Source organism: Hordeum vulgare, chromosome 2H (assembly GCF_904849725.1).
Source record: "Hordeum vulgare subsp. vulgare chromosome 2H, MorexV3_pseudomolecules_assembly, whole genome shotgun sequence".
In the NCBI taxonomy this organism is placed as follows: domain Eukaryota; kingdom Viridiplantae; phylum Streptophyta; class Magnoliopsida; order Poales; family Poaceae; genus Hordeum; species Hordeum vulgare.
Window position 1 is genome coordinate 591,690,739 of NC_058519.1, and position 18,841 is coordinate 591,709,579.

Genomic DNA, 18,841 nt, shown 5'->3' on the forward strand with positions numbered 1-18,841 from the left:
GCCACATGCTCCTCGAATGTCTAAACTTTACAAAAAATTGCACACAATTAAAGAGAAAAATTGCACAGGAGCATCTTGCACCATGATTTTTTTTATTTTTTTGAACGTTTTTTATCTTTAATCACGTTACTGTTCATCGGGCTCATCTGAGCCGGGCTCTGGGTTGAATTATCCTAAAATATGTCTATATATAAGAAAAATGAATACTTAAACACCCACAACACAATAAGGACAATGCTCTCGCATTTGAGACTTTGAGAGGGCCACCATGCTAGTTACTTAAATAGTACTCCCGGGCGTCATTTTGGCGCAAGCCAAAAGAAAACATCATTTTGGCATTGTCAGCGTCGTGTACGTCCGGGCAGGGGTTCCAGACATCATAATTTGAAGCTTATGTACATTATTCGTATATAATTGTACTTTACTGGATGCTTCTCACTGGATATGCTTCGTCGAGGCTGCCAGCTACTGCCATACGTCCGCTACACCCGATTCGCATGTAAACAACCAACGCCCATCGTTCGTATCGCCTCATTTCGTTGGTTAACCGGACATCGCATCGACAAAGCTGGCATGTGGAGCAATCTACTGGACACTGACTGGACCATAACACGTACTAGTAGTCTAGTACATGCATATGCTCCCACACGAACAACATCACAAGCAAGAGAGCCATGGAAACCACAAGGCTATCCTTGTTTTCTCTTCTTCCGTTCCTTCTCCTCGCGATCGCTGCCGCGGCAACCACCGGCGGCGAGCTCAGTACGTTCATCGTCCACGTGCAAGCAGAGGAGAACCACGTCTTCGGCAACGCGGACGACCGGAAGGCGTGGTACCACTCGTTCCTCCCGGACCATGGCCGGCTCGTGCACGCGTACCACCACGTCGCCAGCGGGTTCGCGGCCAGGCTAACGCGGCCGGAGCTGGAGGCCGTGTCCACCATGCCCGGGTTCCTCAGCGCGACCCGTGCCCGGACGTACACGACGCTGACGACGCACACGCCCGAGTTCCTGGGGCTGAACGTCGAGCAGGGGCGGCGGAACTACACGTCGGAGTTCGGCGCCGGGGTCATCGTCGGCGTCATCGACACCGGCATCTTCCCGGATCACCCTTCCTTCAGCGACGACGGCATGCCGCCGCCGCCGGCCAAGTGGAAGGGGCGCTGCGACTTCAGCGGCACCTCGTGCAACAATAAGCTCATCGGCGCCCGCAACTTCGTCGCCGCCTTCAACGGCCCGAACGGCACTTCCTCGCGGGTGCCGCCGGTCGATGAGTTTGGGCACGGGACCCACACCGCAAGCACCGCCGCTGGAGCGGTCGTGCCGGGCGCCAACGTGCTCGGCAACGCATGGGGCACCGCCGCTGGGATGGCGGTCCGCGCGCATATCGCCATGTACAAGGTGTGCTACGGAAAAGTTGTCATAGGGTGCGAGGATGCCGACATACTGGCTGGCATTGACGCCGCCGTGGGCGACGGCTGCGACGTCATCTCCATCTCTCTCGGCGGCCCGTCGGTGCCCTTTCACCTAGACCCTATGGCCATCGGGACGTTCGGCGCCATGGAGAAGGGCATCTTTGTGAGCATGGCTGCTGGCAACTCCGGCCCGGAAGAGAGCACTCTACAAAACGAGGCTCCGTGGACGCTCACCGTCGCCGCGAGTACCATGGACCGCTCGATTCGTTCGACCGTGCAGCTGGGGAACGGCGCGTATTTCCACGGCGAGTCACTCTACCAGCCAAACGCCGGCTTCTACCCGTTGGTCTACGCGGGCGCGAGCGGGAAGCCATTCGCTGAGTTGTGCGGAAACGGCAGTCTGGACGGCTTCGACGTCAAGGGCAAGGTAGTGATGTGTGAACTGACGAGAAACATCACGGTGATCAACCAAGGTGAGGTGGTGGAGAGTGCCGGCGGCGTCGGCTTGATCTTGGCGAACCCGTTTTCCCGAGGGAACGACAAGTTAGCCCAGGCGAACGTCCTCCCGGCGTCGAGCGTCGACTACTACGCGGGCGCAGCCATCAAAACCTACCTCAACTCCACGGCGAACCCGGTGGCGCGTATCGGCTTCAGGGGTACGTTACTCGGCACGTCACCTGCTCCGTCGATCGTGTTCTTCTCGTCTCGGGGGCCTAGCCGTCATGGCCCTGGAGTTCTGAAGCCCGACATCACGGGCCCCGGAGTGAACGTGCTCGCGGCATGGCCGTTTCAGGTTGGCCCACCGTCGGCGCCGGTTCTCCCAGGGCCGACCTTCAACGTCATCTCCGGCACATCCATGTCGACACCGCACCTCGCTGGCATTGCCGCTTTAATCAAGAGCAAGCACCCGAACTGGTCGCCGGCGGCGATCAAGTCGGCAATGATGACGACGGCCGACATCACCGACCGCTCCGGCAATCCCATACTCAACGAGCAGCGCGTGACGGCCAACCTCTTCGCCACCGGCGCCGGACACGTCAACCCAATGAAGGCCGCTGACCCTGGCCTGGTCTACGACATCTCCCCCGAGGATTACATCGGCTACCTCTGTAGCATGTACACGAGCCAGCAGGTCTCGGTGGTCGCGCGCCGGCGGATCGACTGCTCGACCACCGTCGTGATCAGCGATCGCCTGCTGAATTACCCGTCGATCTCTGTCGCTTTCCCGGCGTCCTGGAATTCGACCGCGCCGGTGGTCGTGAGGCGCAAGGTGAAGAACGTCGGGGAGGTGCCTTCGGTGTACTACGCGGCGGTCGACATGCCAAGCAGCACCGTAAGCGTGGACGTATTTCCGAGGGAGCTGGAATTCGTCGAAGCGGACCAGGAGCTGACTTTCTCGATATACTTGTTGCCGAGGCAGAGTGCTGCGAGGGTGGTGCAGGGTGCGCTGCGGTGGGTGTCCGAGAAGCACACCGTACGGAGTCCAATCTCCATCACCTTTGACTCATAACGGACTTGATTTTTACAATAAAAGCATCTTCAACAGTCTTTACCTATTTGATGACTAAGAACATCTCCAACAGGCGCCGAACGCGCTGCGCGCAAAAAACTGGTTTGCCGCGCGTCCATCGCCTGGTTTGGCGCGGCGCGCAACGCTCGCTCCAGCAGCCGTGCTAAAATACAGCGCGCGCGACTCGTCGGGCATTTTAACATATATGGCATTTTGGACGCAAAATGAGTTTGAAACATTCATCAAAATACAATGAACATGTGAAATTTGACACAAACAAGTTGATGAATAAAAGTTCATGCCCACAAGTTCATCCAACCAAGTTTAAAATGCAAACTAAAGTTCAAGACATAAATGAAAGACACATCCATCATCTTCCTCGTCTTCGTCCTCATCTTCCGCCTCCGAAGATGAACCTTCCTCCCTAACCTCATCACGCATCGCATCACGTGAAGCTCCGACGGTGTTGGCAAGATCTTCAACGGCATCTTCATGGGAATGTGTGTGAGGAGGCACATCGAAAGACATTCCACCCATGGCCGGAGGTGCACCCATGCCTCCCCCGCGCTAGGGTTTCCGGCGGCGGCGGCGCGGGGGGGGGGGGGGGGTCGCGGATGTACAACGGGGTGAGCGGGGTTCCGGTGTGCGCGTCCATGGGTGGCAGGGTGCTGGCGCCGGTGCGCGCGGTGCGTAGGAGGAGGAGAGGAGAGAGTGCGGCGCAAGCGCTCGAGTGTGCCGCGCGCGGAAGGGGGCGCCCCAAATACACCGTGCGGGATAGTGTATCCGACCGCGCACCCAACTTGTTATAGCGCGCGCGGTTTTTGCGCGCCCGTTGGAGCCTCCCGCCGCGTCGCGCGCGCGCTAAAACAGCCTAATTTGCGACGCGGTGCTAGTTTAGCGCGACTGTTGCAGATGCTCTAAGATTGTTAAGAACTAAAAATATAGCAACTAGGCCTAAAAATGTTGCTCCAATAGCCTTTGTATAAGTGGTCCCCACAAATTGTTTTACTAAGCTTGCTATATTTTCACTCACATTTGGCATATTTTGAAAGTGGAGAGGCACTTGCTATAATTTTTAGCAGCCCAGTTTTTATGTTCCCTACATCTCTTTGTTCCATTGACAAGTGGACCCCACCGCCCCTAGATTCCTGCTGTCCTGGGCCTGACATAGGTCCCCACGTGTCATTGAGAGGCTTGCTAAATTTTATAGCAATGTTGTTGGAGCAAAAAACTGTTGGGATTGCTAAATCTTCTCTTTCCTCTTGCTATACCCAGTTTTTAGCAAGTCAGAATAACAATGTTGTTGAAGATGCTCTAAGTCGCCATGAGAGATGGAAGGATCCAAGATCAAGCTATCCCCAACCATTATTTCTTTCTCCTCTCTCGGTCCAATTTATAAGTAAAGCTACACGATAAAATGATACAAGGTACTGAAAACAAATTCAAATATCTCCTTCCCCTTCTTCCACCGCTGAGAGACGGCATTGAGATCTCGGACCTGGCCCGATCCCTAACCTTCTTCATTGTCAGCGAAGGTTGAGTAGAGTTAGGAGGGGAAAGGAGGATATACCCCGGCCTCTGCATCTCAACGATGCATGCAACCATTTTATTAATTATTCACAATGATCTTACAAAGGAATACATCAGTAAGTCTGAAGCTGTCATCTTGGCAACACTTTCTCGCTACTTCTATCCCTTGATGAAGGGGTGTCAAATGTCCGAGTCTAATACCAAACAGACATCGCACCAAAGCCTAACATCAAAATCCGGATGCCCTAGCCCAGCCTCAATACCGGGACTAGGTCACACCGGTCTAGCGCACTCTCAAAGGCCACCGTCGCCATCTTCCGCCGATCCATCCCCAGAGCAGGTACTGATGCACCAACCTTGACACGCCTGTCGTCGATGTCATCATGATGCCAGACAACTCCATCATCCTGCACGTATCATTCCACACACGCCCGTCGCTGAAACTCCACAGTGCCATGTCGTTGGGACCACTGTCGGCCTTGCGGTAGATGTAACACCGCTCCTCCTCTTGTCCCCTTCATCCAGCACCTGCTCCAAAATGATGCCCCCAGGAGGAAGAATGACACCGAAGGTGCCGTCATCGTCTGATCCGGTAGACCCAGATCTGCGATTTCCCTCGAAACATCTCGATCATGTTGACGCAACTTGCAACGACGATGCCTCAACACGAGAATGACGTCAGAGACGTCGTCATCGTCCCCTCTGACCAAAGTCGACGCGATTTTCACCGGAAGTAGCGCCACCACGATCTCACCGCTGTCTGGATCCAAGCTCACCCTTGCCATGTAGACGTACGGTGTCGTCGGAAAGCCGGTTGGGGACCTCCGACCTCCCCACCCCAGCCTTATCATGCGCCGCCAACCGGCAAAAGCCGAACCCCGATGGATCTAGCCAGGATGCCAGATCCACGGCCACCGACTTCGTCCATTGCATAGCGGAGGATCTCACCGGAGCGCCTTGCCAGCCATGAGTTCGCCGGCTGCTGCACGAGGATCCCGCACGAGGCGCCCCAACATCCTCGTGGGAGATCCGGCGCAACCCTCTTGCCCTAGCCCTTCCGACGTTCGACGCCACCACCATCGCGGCCAGTGCCGGTGGCAGCGGCCGCAGGGATCTGCCTCGCGGGAGGACCGGCGGTGTGGATGATTTGGTCCCCCTGGCGTCGCCTTGGTGGCGGCGTAAGGGGGTCGGGAGGGAGAGATTAGATCATTGTGATTTGCCTACCGGAAAAGGTGCATAGTGATAGGTTATGTCTTCCACTCTTCCTGCTCGGGTGTTTGGCATGCTACGTGTTGGAGATGGCCATGGTGATCGGCCAAGTCGACTCTGGTTATTCCTCTGGGCTAAGGTGTCATATGTGAGGCAGAGTTCTGGCGTGAATCCAACCTCTTCTTGTTCTTGTTCTTCTTCTTCTTCTTTTACCAAATATCACTGGTGGACAAGTGCCCTCCCACATCACGAAGACATAATTATCGGTTTCACTACCTAGTGGTAGAGAATCCATTATCCACATCTGTGTTATGATTCGTGCACGGACCCACCTATTAAATATCAATTGTTGCTATACACATAAGTTTGTTGCAATGTACATAGTAATGGTTTGCATGCACATGCTTATGTTAGGAGTGATGCCACACCTATGTAACAGACTTTATGTGATTAGTGTAAAGGATTAAGGGCAACATTTGTTGATCTGATGAAATCAGGGAAGGGGGGCACCAATTGAATTAGGAGGGGGTTATTTGTTAGAGCATCTTTACCAGATCTCGCAAACCGAGCCATCTAACAAAATAACGTCTCGTTTGTGGGGCTAAGGGGGTTTCCGCGGCCCGAATATTCATAAATTCGGCCTTTTCGGTTTCTTATTATGAGACCCCGAATCCGCAAGCCCATTTCCTCCATATCTACCAGAATTTTCCTGATTTTGTGGATTCCCCTTTTCTTTGGCGCAAACCTATTGGAAATATGCCCTAGAGGCAATGATAAATAGTTATTATTATATTTCATGTTTAAAGATAATCGTTTATTATCCATGCTATAATTGTATTGGATGAAACATAGATGCATGTGTGGATACATAGACAAAACAATGTCCCTAGCAAGCCTCTAGTTGGCTAGCGAGTTGATCAATGATAGTCAAGGTTTTCTGGCTATATGCAAGTGTTGTCACTTGATAACTGGATCACATCATTAGGAGAATCATGTGATGGACTAGACCCAAACTATGAACGTGGCGTATTGACCGTGTCATTTTATTGCTATTGTTTTCTATGTGTCAAGTATTTGTTCCTATGACCATGAGATCATATAACTCACTGGCACCGGAGGAATGCCTTGTGTGCATCAAATGTCACAACGTAATTGGGTGACTATAAAGGTGTTCTACATGTATCTCTAAAGGTGTCCGTTGAGTTATTATGGATCAAAACTGGGATTTGTCACTCCGTGTGACGGAGATGTATCTCGGGGCCCACTCGGTAATACAACATCACACACAAGCCTTGCAAGCAATGTGACTAAGTGTAAGTCACGAGATCTTGTATTACGGAACGAGTAAAGAGACTTGCCGGTAACGAGATTGAAATAGGTATGCGAATACCTATGACCGAATCTCGGGCAAGTAACATACCGAAGGACAAAAGGAATGACATACGGGATTATATGAATCCTTGACACTGAGGTTCAACCGATAAGATCTTCGGAGAATATGTAGGATCCAATATGGGCATCCAGGTCCCGCTATTGGATATTGACCGAGCAATGCCTCGGGTCATGTCTACATAGTTCTCGAACCAGCAGGGTCTGCACACTTAAGGTTCGGCGATGTTTTAGTATAGTTGAGTTATATGTGTGGTTACCGAATATTGTTCGGAGTCCCAGATGAGATCACGGACGTCACGAGGGTTTCTGGAATGGTCCGGAAATGAAGATTGATATATAGGATGGTTTCATTTGGTCACCGGAAAGTTCCGACAGTGTACCGGGAGTGACGAATGGGTTCCAAGTGTTCACCAGGAGGGGCCCACCCACCCGGGAGTGAGCCCAAGGCCCTAGGGTGGCGCCACAAGTCCTTAGTGGGCTGGTGGAGTCAGCCCAAGAGGGCTATGGCGCCACATAAGAAAAATACCAAAATAAAAGAAAAAGTAAAAGGAAAGATGGAGGTGGGAAGGAAGTGGAGGACTCCTCCTTCCCAAACCGAATTGGAGGAGTCCTCCTCCTCCTCGCGGGCGGCACACCCTGAGGGACTTGTACCTCAAGGCTAGCCCCTCCCCTCCCTCCTATATATAGTGGTGGTTTAGGGCTTTTTGAGACACAATTTTGCCACGTGCAACTCTAGCCTATACCACACGGTTTCACCTCTAAATCGGATTTCTGCGAAGCTCGGGCGGAGCCCTGCAGGAGTAGATCATCACCACCACCGGAGCGCCGACACGCTGCCGGAGAACTCATCTACTTCTCCGTCTTGCTTGCTGGATCAAGAAGGCCGAGATCATTGTCGAGCTGTGCGTGTGCTGAACGCGGAGGTGCCATCCGTTCGGCACTATATCGGAACGTATCGTGGGACGGATTGCGGGACGGTTCGTGGGACTGTTTGAGGGACGTGAAGATGTTCCACTACATCAACCGCGTATCTTAACGCTTCCTGCTGTGCGATCTACAAGGGTACGTAGATCTAATCTCCACTCTAGATGGACATCACCATGATAGGTCTTCGCGTGCGTAGGAATTTTTTTTGTTTCTCATGCAACGTTCCACAACAAAATCAACTTTCGGACGCTTCAGTTACCGCCTACGGAGTCGCAACAGCCTCTAATCCCGCCTTCGACCTCGTTATTCAGTCTCGCGGCACCAGAAATCGACCTGGTGGGTTACCTCCCACCCCTAGGTGCCCCATATCATGCTCCGTCGCCTCCTCAACTGTCTTCGCTCCGTCTGAGCTTGATTCTGGCCAAATAAAAAAGAGAAGCAATGGCCAAGGTTGAGATGGACATGCCTCGTAGTCTCCAGTGACCTTCTCGAGCGTGGAGAGGCACAAGGAGACACTGATACATCCCAAAAGTATCTATAATTTCTGCTTGTTCCATGATCTTTTGGGTGACATTGTTATATGTTTTGCTACACTTTTATATCACTTTACACATATTTGGACTAACCTACTAACTCAGTGCACCCAGTGCCAGTTTCTGTCTGCTGATGTCTATTTTTCAGGGGCTTTTACCCAATTTTCTGAAGCCCGAAGAATTCCAGAAAAAATATATAAAAAATCAGCGTAACAAAATCTTCCAGATCACCGAAGATGGGCCAGAGGGGGCCAGGGGCCGTCCAGGCGACCTCCTGGCGCGACCAACCCCCTGGCCACGCCAAGAGGCCGCCTGGGTGGGTCCCAACCTCCTCCGATGCCCTCCTTCGGCCTATATTTAGTCCTCCAAGATAAAACCCTTACATAACTTCCAAAATCGTGAATTTCTCCATCACTCCGTCGCCGCAACGCTTCCGAGATCAGGAGCGTCACGAGACCTCTTCTCGGCACCCTCACGGAGGGAGGATTGACCTTCGGGAGCTTCTCCACCGTCATGGACGCTTCCCGGACCTGCCGTGAGTATTCCTCCTTGGACCATGGGTCCATGACAAGTAGCAATGTGATGTCTTCTCTCCAATCTTGTGCTTCAATGGTTAGTCCTTGTGAGCTGCCCTATATGATCAAGGCATCTATGTAATTCTCTTGCTATGAGTATTGCTATGCTCGGTTTGTTGGGATCCGACGAATTATGATATTATGTTCAGATTGTTATGAGTTATATATTTGATTATCATTTTATATTATGTTCCTTAGTGATTCATGCATGTTCTCCGTTGCTATTTATTGCTTTGGTCGAATAGTAGATTGTAACTCCAAGAGGGAGCGTTATGCATGATTGTGGGTTCATGCACCTCGATGTCTAGCTTGAGTGACAGAAAAATGAGACTTGTGACCACGTTGCCACCAGGGAGAAAACAAGGGTGCTTGTGACCATGTTGCAAGGATTGTTTACCATACGCATAGTTCGTTAATGCAGTTGTCCGTTGCTTTGAGTTTACACTTTGGGTGGGGCCGCAACTTAATACCGGCGAGATATTCTGGATAGATATCTCAAGGCGGATGATTAGTAAGTAGATGCTGATGAATAAACGGTTTACTTGTCTTGGCGTACTGCCCATTACTATTGAACCTCTAACTATCAAGTACCATAATTAGCATTGCGGTGCGTTCATAATTCTATCAATTGCCCAACTGTGATTTGTTTACCCAAGCAAAGTTATTTATCGTCTTTTGGGAGAGAGACATCACTAGCGAACATCATGTGACTCCGGTCCATATCACCATCATTGTTTACACCCCCATCATTTACCGTTTTGATTTACTTTTCCGTTGCAATCACTATTACTTTCCCCGCTTGTGTTTTGATCCTTTGCAAACTACAAGGCCGGAGAGATTGTCAATAATTTATGCTCGTCCTCGAGTAGCTAAATGATAACACAATAATTTCTATGGTGACATGCTAACACACATATAAGAACTTCAAGGTAAAGCAAGTAAGATATGCAATTCAAGTCAAGACAATAACAAGCAAGAGTTTATATCTAGTATTGAAATTAGCAAAGTAAGAACATAAAGGTGCAAGAGCTCTCGCTATCTGTGGCTCGAATGTCTCCAAATGGCGCTTGCGTGCAAGAAGTGGGAGATGGGTTGAGATTATAAAATATTTTTTCAATTGAGAACTCAATCTACTAAACCTCACACTTGGTCTCCTCCGGAATCTTATTTTGACTCATCCCCAGACCACTTGTGACAGCCCGATGCCGACATTCCAGAAGATTCCCCCTTCTTTCCGTTTTCGTCGTGTGTCTATTTTTATTTGTCGCATCATCATCACATCATGCGCATCATCAGCATTGCATCGACGTCTCTGTTGTCGCCAGTTTTAAAACTTGCATTCGTTAGTAGTTGCCGGTTCTCGTCGTTGTCCGTTCTGAGTCCGGCCGCACTCGCACGCGCCCGCGGCACCGTCGAAACCCTGCTTAAAAGTGTGCGTAAAACTTTCTCTGATCGGTTTGAGATTTGACGTGCGGTCTTATTTTAATATGGCTAGGCCGCCTGTCGAGTTTCGTCGCGATCGGAGTCCGTCTGGTACCCGAACGGTCGACCGTAGCGGCACCGTATTCGGTCTACCGTCGGACGTGTTCCAGTGTTTTAAATTGTGTTGCCGAGCCGCCCGTTCTCCCGCTCGTCTCCGGTTATCCCCTCTACACGGCCGCGTACCCATACCCGCGTTCGGAATCGTCCGAATCCGACCGCACGGTTGGATCCGAAACGCGATTCCGGTTAACCGAGCCCCTCTTTTCTCTATAAATACCCCCCGGTGCATTTTAGACAGCCCCCCTCACCCCCCCGTGCCTCGTTTTCCGCGCAGCCCCCACCAAACCCTAGCCTCCCACCTCTCTCTCTCGCCCTCCAGCCGCCGGGTCCGCGAAGCCCATCTGGGGCCCGCCTGAGCCCGGTTCGTCCGCGCCGCCGCTTGGAGCCGAGGCTCCCGCAACCAGCCCTGCGCTCGAGCTCGTTCCCGTCGAACCAGCCCCGCTCCTCCCGAGCAGTGGAACCGCCGCCCCTCATCGCCCTCTTGGCCTCGTCGGAGCAGTCTCCCGCATCGCCTGCGAGCAGCCGCGCCACCTCGCGCCGTTCCCCGCAGCTCCCCGCCGGCCGCGCGAGGTCGCCACCGTCCCTGACGCCATGCCTCGTCGCCGTCCTCCCCAGGTACTCTCCGGCCATGGATCCGGTGGATCCCTTCCTCCGCCGGCCGGATCCAGTCTGGGGAAGGGCCGCCTCGCCCCGTCTCGCCTGCTGCCGCGAGCCTGCCGCCGCCGCCCCCTGTTGCGCATCGGGAGCGAGCAGAGCACGAGGGAGACGGCTCGTCCCAGCTCCCCGCCTGGGCCTCTGCCTCCGCGTCGCTCCTCGGCCGGCCTCACCTCAGCGCCGCCTCGGCCCAGCTGGCCCAGCTCCAGCGCCCGACCAGGCCAGGCCCCAAGGTGAGCCCCCCCAAGGCCTCTGTATTGCGCCGCATGCACACTATTTTATTCTGCGCCCATGCCCCTGTGTAGCCCATTAGGAATAGTTTCGGCCCGTGTAGTTATTAGGAATTTTCGGAATTATATTAATTCCAGAATTTAGACGGATCTTTAATCGTCTGTAACTTTTGTTTTGTAAGTCGGATCGAGGTGATCCTTATATGGATTTCATGTAGTTTTGCGCGTAGAATCCGTTTATAAAACTTACATATTTATTTGACGTAGTTTTACGTGCCGAACGCCTAGTTTAACATGCTGTCATATATTGTTTCGCCCCGTTTTATTTTTCGTGCAAGTCCGGATTGCTCGTATGCCGTAGATTAAATGCCCATGTTTTAGGAATTATTTTTTTCATGTATTTTAGAGCGGTCAACTGCATTTTTATGTGTAGGGATTTGCCGGTAATTTATTTTCCCGTGTATAGGTTATTTTTCTCGCATTTATGTGCGGCATTATTTTGTGTTGCAAACCCCACAGATTTTATATGTTTCAGGGTAGAAAAATCCCATGGATTTTTCTATGCAATTAGTTTTAGCTTTCGAGTAAGTTAGTTCGCGAGATATGTTGCCGTGATGCCCTTTTGTTTAATTCGTATGATTTATTCCGGGCTCCGTTTGATTAAATTGTCAACTAGGGAGTTGTTCTTGGGTGTTTAGACTAGCCCCTGGTATTTTGGTTGCAATAGAAATGCATGTTTAGGTGTGGTTTGATTGCCCTCAAGTTGCTAGAAATAGTGCTGATTTGGAGGAGCTGAAATATTTCTAAGTCTGGAATCTGTTATATTTTGTTGCTGTCTTGTTTTGCTTGTATCTTGTGATGTGTAGCTCTTTTGAGGTTGGTCCAATGGAGTTAGTTGTACCCCTTGTGTTTCTCTAGCTTGCTATAAATTTTCATTCCATTTAGAGTCCTGTAGCTATAGGTTTTGCTGCTGTCAATATTGCTTCAGATCTTAAACTGCACTTTCACGGGGTGTAATTTTCACTAAGTCTGAAAGAGTGAGTGGGATGCCTTTTTGTGACTTCTTTCCCTAGTGATGCATGATGCTATGCTAGTTGTTGTTAGTTGTTTGTAGTAGTGCTTCTTGCCCTTTTCCGTGCCATGCCTTGCTTGAGCATATCGGAGTTGTGTAGTCGTAGTTGTGGGGCGTAGAAAATGCCATGTGGCTGATTTTGGCAGATTGTAGTGATTTCTTGATTTGCTCGTATCTTTTGAACCGTAGCTCCGATTTGATCGTGTCCTACATGAAACTTGCTTAGAATCTCGTGTAGTTTCATGTTCTCTTGCTGTCTGTATGTTTTGAAGTGCTCGTGACCATCGTTGCACACATATTGCATTCATGCCATCATATCTTGCGATGCTTGTAACTTTGGATCCGTAGCTCCGTTGGAGATGTTCTCTATGTGTAGATTGCTTGCCTTGACACGTAGAATCACGTGAACCTATTTGTTTTGCTGTTTAACAACTAATTAAATGCATTAGTTTAGATCTGCACAGAATTGTAAATTAACATGTGAGGTCGTCTCGGAGATGCTATATGACATTTCCGACCTCATTTAAAATACCTAGATAGGTAGTTTATTTACGCTTCACCTCTTGTCATGTTTAACCACATTTAATATTGCCGTGCATTTAGTCGGGATATAACTAAATAATTAACGTGGAGATTCGTTAATATGCAACTCGCTGCATATTGAACTTCACTTAATGTGTAGTGTTTGATTGTGTGGATTGTCATGCCGTGACGTGCATGTTTTCAACTGCTCATGCATCATATGTGTTGTGCGTCGTGTGGTGTATATCGTGTGTTGATTTGTGTTTTCGGTTTGCTTCGTCTCGATAGAGTTCCGCAGCGTGCCGGATTGTGAGGACCCGTTCGATTACGTCGGTTCGTCTGCTTCACGGAGGCATTCTTCTTCCAAGCGGGATCTCAGGCAAGATGATCATTTCCCCAGATACCATTACTATCATTGCCATGCTAGTATTACCGTTTCTATCGATTATGTCTCGTTGCCTATCACATGTTAAATATCAGCCTCTCAATAATGCCATGAAAACCATCAACCTGTTCAACCTAGCAAACCACTGATTGGCTATGTTACTGCTTGCTTAACCCTGTGTTAGCGTTGCTAGTTGCAGGTGCATATGCTTCCATGTGATAACATGGGTTCCTTGTCTTATCACCATACTTAATGCTATTTAATTTAATGCACCTATATACTTGGTAAAAGGTGGAAGGCTCGGCCTTTCTAGCCTGGTGTTTTGTTCCACCTTTGCCCCCTTAGTTTCGGCTACCGGTGTTATGTTCCATAATTGAGCGCTCCTAACACGATCGGGGTTGTTATTGGGACCCCCTTGATAATTCGTTTTAGATCAAAGCTGGTCTGGCAAGGCCCAACTTTGGTACTACATTTGCCTAATCACCTAATAAAATTGCATAGGGACCCGCCGACACCCGCGGACTAATTTAATCAACCCCCCGGGCCAATGCTCCTCATGAGTGTTGGTCCAAACTGGACAGACTGCGGGGCCACCACGGGGCAACTCGAGGTTTGGCACCTGTAGGCTTTTCCATCCGCCGTGTCCTGAGAACGAGGTACGCGACTCCTATCGGGATCGTCGACACGTCGGGCGGCCTTGCTGGATTAGTTTTACCTTCGACGAGATATCTTGTGCATCGGGATTCCGGTGATGCTTTGGGTAATCTCAGAGTTGAGGTTTTCCACTAGGGAATCCGGCGAGATCGCGAGCTTCGTGATTGAGGATTTCTATGCGGCTTGTGGTAATTTGTGATGGACTAGTTGGAGCACCCCTGGAGCACCCCTGGAGCACCCCTGCAGGGTTAAATCTCTCAGAAAGCCGTGCCCGCGGTTATGTGGCAACGTGGAAGCTTTGTTTAACACTGGTTCTAGATAACTTGAAGTTAACTTAATTAAAACTTGCCAATTGTGTGCGTAACCGTGACTGTCTCTTTCGTGAGTTCCTTCTCCGATCGAGGACACGGTGGGGTTATGCCTGACGTAGGCAGGTGTTCAGGATCATTCATTTGATCATCAGTAGTTCACGTCCGTTATGCGTAGATCATCCCCCTCTTATTTCTGGTATTCGTAAGTTTAGCCACCAAATATATGCTTAGCCGCTCCTGCAACCTCACCACTTAACCATACCTCACCCATTAAGCTTTGCTAGTCTTGATACCTTTGGAAATGAGATTGCTAAGTCCCCTGTGGCTCACAGATTACTACAACACCAGTTGCAGGTACAGGTAAAGATTACTCGACGCGAGCGCGTTGATTGTTCATTTGGAGTTGCTTCTTCTTCTTCTTCTTCATCGATCTAGGATGGGTTCGAGGCCGGCAGCCTGGGATAGCAAGGATGGACGTCGTTATTATTTTTCTCGTTTATTTTCGTCCGTAGTCGGACCCTGCTCTTACTCTTGATGTTTATGTAATGTACTGATGTGACTCTGATGTAGCTTGTGGCGAGTGTAAGCCAACTCTGTATATATATCTCCTCTTTTCAGTACATGTACTTGTAACGATATCCATTCTTGCGACACGACGAGATGCGCTTCTATCCCTGACGAGGCCTTCGTGCCAAATTGAGGATAGGGTCGCATCTTGGGCGTGACAAGTTGGTATCAGAGCAGTACCGACCTAGGAGCCCCCTTGATTGATCGAACTTGGCCGAGTCGAATCTAGTGAAAAACTGATTTGAGTCTAGTTATATATCGGAGAGTAGGATTCTTTTTTCTCCTCTTATATGCTCTAGTGAGGAATTAGACGTAATAATTTACTCTACTCCTCTTCTCACTCAAAATTTTTTTAGGATCACGGGGATATTTTTGGAATCTATATGATGCCGATGTGACGGAGTTCTGTCTTGGTGCCTCCTACCTGCTCTAAGTCTCAGGGGAGTTGAGCTCTAGGGGATTCTTGAGCACATCGTTATCATTCAGATTTCTTAGTATCTTAGAACGAAGGATGTTCGTAATTGCTTCAATACTAGTAGTGGCGAGATAACCCCGATGTCCCTAGTACTGGTGCAGATTGTTCGGGAGTACTGCCATACTTTGTATCATTGTGATCACGAGGGTCTGTTGTAGATGAAGGTCCGAGATTCTGGTTGTGTGTTGACGGATGTGATACAGGTGACGGGTTAGTTTAGGAGTTGTGTGAAATACTCCTTGTATCCGTGTACCAGATTGTATGACCAGTTATTTCGGGAATTCATAGGTGGGAATTCAAGTAGTTGCTTATAGGACAATCTTCCAACAAGTCCTCACCCTTTGTTTTGTTGAATATGGTAATTCGTGTTGCTTCGATGTCAAGTGGTGATTTCAGATCTTTTCTAAGAGGTGTTCTCATATTGTTATGAGAGTACTAATCCTTTTGCTCAAATTAGATTGACATGTCAATTCTTGTCAACCGGAGTCATCGTATCAATTCCGTTTAACCGGTGTGTTTCTCTCCAAGTGGATTCAATCCTCTCCAATTTGTCAAGTGCATTCTTTTATCCCATCCGGAGTTCATCTCATCTTTCTCAAGTTGTCTTTGTTTTTCCCCACCCTCCCACCCTTTTCTCAGTGATTCAATTTTCATCCAAGAGTTCTCTTTCCATTGTGCTTCCGCTGTCTGTTCTTTTCTCTCTTACCCGGTGATTCATGGTGAAGATTCTCAGGAGCTTTGTGTTCATCTTTATTCATTCTTGTCATCTTTTCCGGTGAATTTAATTCAGCTATCCGTGTTCATTATATCCTATTCATCCTTGTTATTCTTTCCTATGTTGGGAATTTTTATGAGCCTATCTTGGTATTTACTTCTCTCTTTTCGATCCGGAGCATTGAAGTTATCTGTGTAGTTCTTCTTTCCAGCCTTTTCAATTATTTCGAGGTTCTCAACCTCATATAGTTTTCATTTCTACCGGTGCAATATCCCTCTTGCTAGCAATCTTTTCAATGGTGGTTTCTTTGAGTGGGCCCATAACCCACAGGTTTTTCCCAGGATCTTATATGTCTCTTGTAATCTTCCGAAGATCTTTAATTCTTTTCAACTATGACGTAAGTATGAATTTCATCAGTCATATCCCTTCTCCAAGATATATTTGAATTAATACTCATATTTGGCTCAACCTTTCATTCTTCATTATTCTGGAGTGTCTTAGTTATTCTTGGTGGTGTTCTTCTCATCATTCTCTCCTTTGAAGACCGAAGAGGTGTTTCTCTCAAATCTTTGTTCCTTAGCTAGGAGATTCATCATTTTAGCTTGGTGTCGTCATCTTATTTGTTCCAATCATGAGTAATCCCTTTCGTGCTATCCAGTGCTTCTCTGAGTTGTTTTTATTTCTCGTTCCTCCGAAGGCCATCATTTCAGAAGACTTCTTCGTTCTCAGCTTGCAACTTTCATCCTCAATTCTTCTCCATTGTTGTCTCTTCGTTCGTCTCTCGATTATCTGGTGCCTTGTTCAAGTTTTCTCTCAGGTGGCTTATGATCTCTTCATTCTCTTGTATCTCCATTCATCCGTGGTGTTCCCATGCAATTGTGAATTCTTACCGGTGCTTTCTTCAATTATGCTTCAAGTGGTGCTTATCTCTTTGTGCCTCTTCAAGATTCATTTCTAGTAGAATAAGTGCTATGCTAAATCCGTTGATTGTCGTCAATTTAACTTGATGAAGGATTAGCATAACATAATTCTTATTCTTGTTTCATCAAATGATTTCAATTATTCTTCCGGAGTGACTCATGATATCAATTATTTTCGAAAGTGCTTATCTTTCTTTTCCGGAGTTTCAAGTTCTTGAGGTATCTCTTCGTGTTGCTTCATCTAAATCCTGGCAAGGTCATAATCTTATTCTTTCTTCCTTCATATCTTTGCATCATTCATTTGTATACGGAGGTCCTTCATGGTGGTTCATCAAGGTTTCAATTCATTCTCAAGTATTCTTCAAGATTCTTGTTGGCGAACCTCAAGTATCCTTTCTCTTGCGTTTCTATGTGCAATTGTTCTTCCTTTATCCTTTGAGGTGGTATCATAGCATTCTTGTTAGTGTAGGAGCCTCGAAGAGATTTCCTTTCAAGAATGAGATAATTAAACCCACCAATCCTATGATCATGAGATATTTTCAACCCATGATTTCTTCATTGAGCTATCTTGGTTTGGATTCACCTAAAGCTTTTCCTATGGATTGTTGCTATCATGGTGCTTCCCATTAATCCTTGTTCTCAATGTACCCTCTTGGTGTATGAAGTTTTCTTGTCTTTGCTTTCAACTATCCTAGTTTCTTTTAGTGGTTGTTTGTCACCTCATATTTGTCGAGATGATTTTCATAAGCCCACTACTATCTTGTTCTTTTCGTTGTTGGTTTTCCAACTACTCCGTCTATTCTTCTATCCGGAGGCTCTTCAATTCTGTCGTGATGATAGTTGTCATTCCTTTCTCCATTCTCTTCTTCTGCTTGAGCTAGTTCCTATTCTCTTGTTCCGGAGGCTTTGTGATGTTGCTCTTTTGGGTCCGTCTTGTTGTTCTATCAAGATCATGGTGTTCCCTTGCTCTATTTACTTGTTTGTTGTGAATATTGTCTATTTCTTCCACCTTGTCGAATTTTTTGTCCCATTTTCCTACCGAAGTGGTGCCGAAATTTTCCGTGAATTCTTGCTTCTTTCTCATGTCATTCCTCATCTCTTTGCAACCTTCAAGGATCGTTGGTTTCACTCGTTTGTCAAGAAGCGAAGTCTTTACCTCTTGTTCTTTCTCATCCTCTCCCCCCTTTCATTCTTGGATCTCGGGGCGAGATCCTCTTGTAGTGTAGGAGAGTTGTGACAGCCCGATGCCGACATTCTAGAAGATTCCCCCTTCTTTCCGTTTCCGGCGTGTGTCTATTTTTATTTGTCGCATCATCATCGCATCATGCACATCATCAGCATTGCATCGGCGTCTCCGTTGCCGCCAGTTTTAAAACTTGCATTCGTAGTAGTTGCCGGTTCTCGTCGTTGTCCGTTCTGAGTCCGACCGCACTCTCACGCGCCCGCGGCACCGTCGAAACCCTATTTTAGAAGTGTGCGTAAAACTTTCTCTGATCGGGTTGAGATTTGACGTGCGGTCTTATTTTAATATGGCTAGGCCGCCTGTCGAGTTTCGTCGCGATCGGAGTCCGTCTGGTACCCGAACGGTCGACCGTAGCGACACCGTATTCGGTCTACCGTCGGACGTGTTCCGGTGTTTTAAATTGTGTTGCCGCACTGCCCGTTCTCCCGCTCGTGTCCGGGTATCCCCTCTACACGGCCGCG

The 18,841-nt window shown here is 48.7% G+C and overlaps 1 protein-coding gene across 1 annotated transcript; it reads left to right on the forward strand.

Annotated features, from left to right (window-relative positions):
• Positions 1–674: 674 nt before the first annotated feature.
• Positions 675–2,924, forward strand: LOC123428682 (subtilisin-like protease 4). Its single transcript, XM_045112868.1, has 2 exons — positions 675–1,577; positions 1,695–2,924. The coding sequence occupies exons 1-2, from the start codon at positions 675–677 to the stop codon at positions 2,922–2,924; spliced, it is 2,133 nt and encodes a 710-aa protein (XP_044968803.1).
• Positions 2,925–18,841: the final 15,917 nt, after the last annotated feature.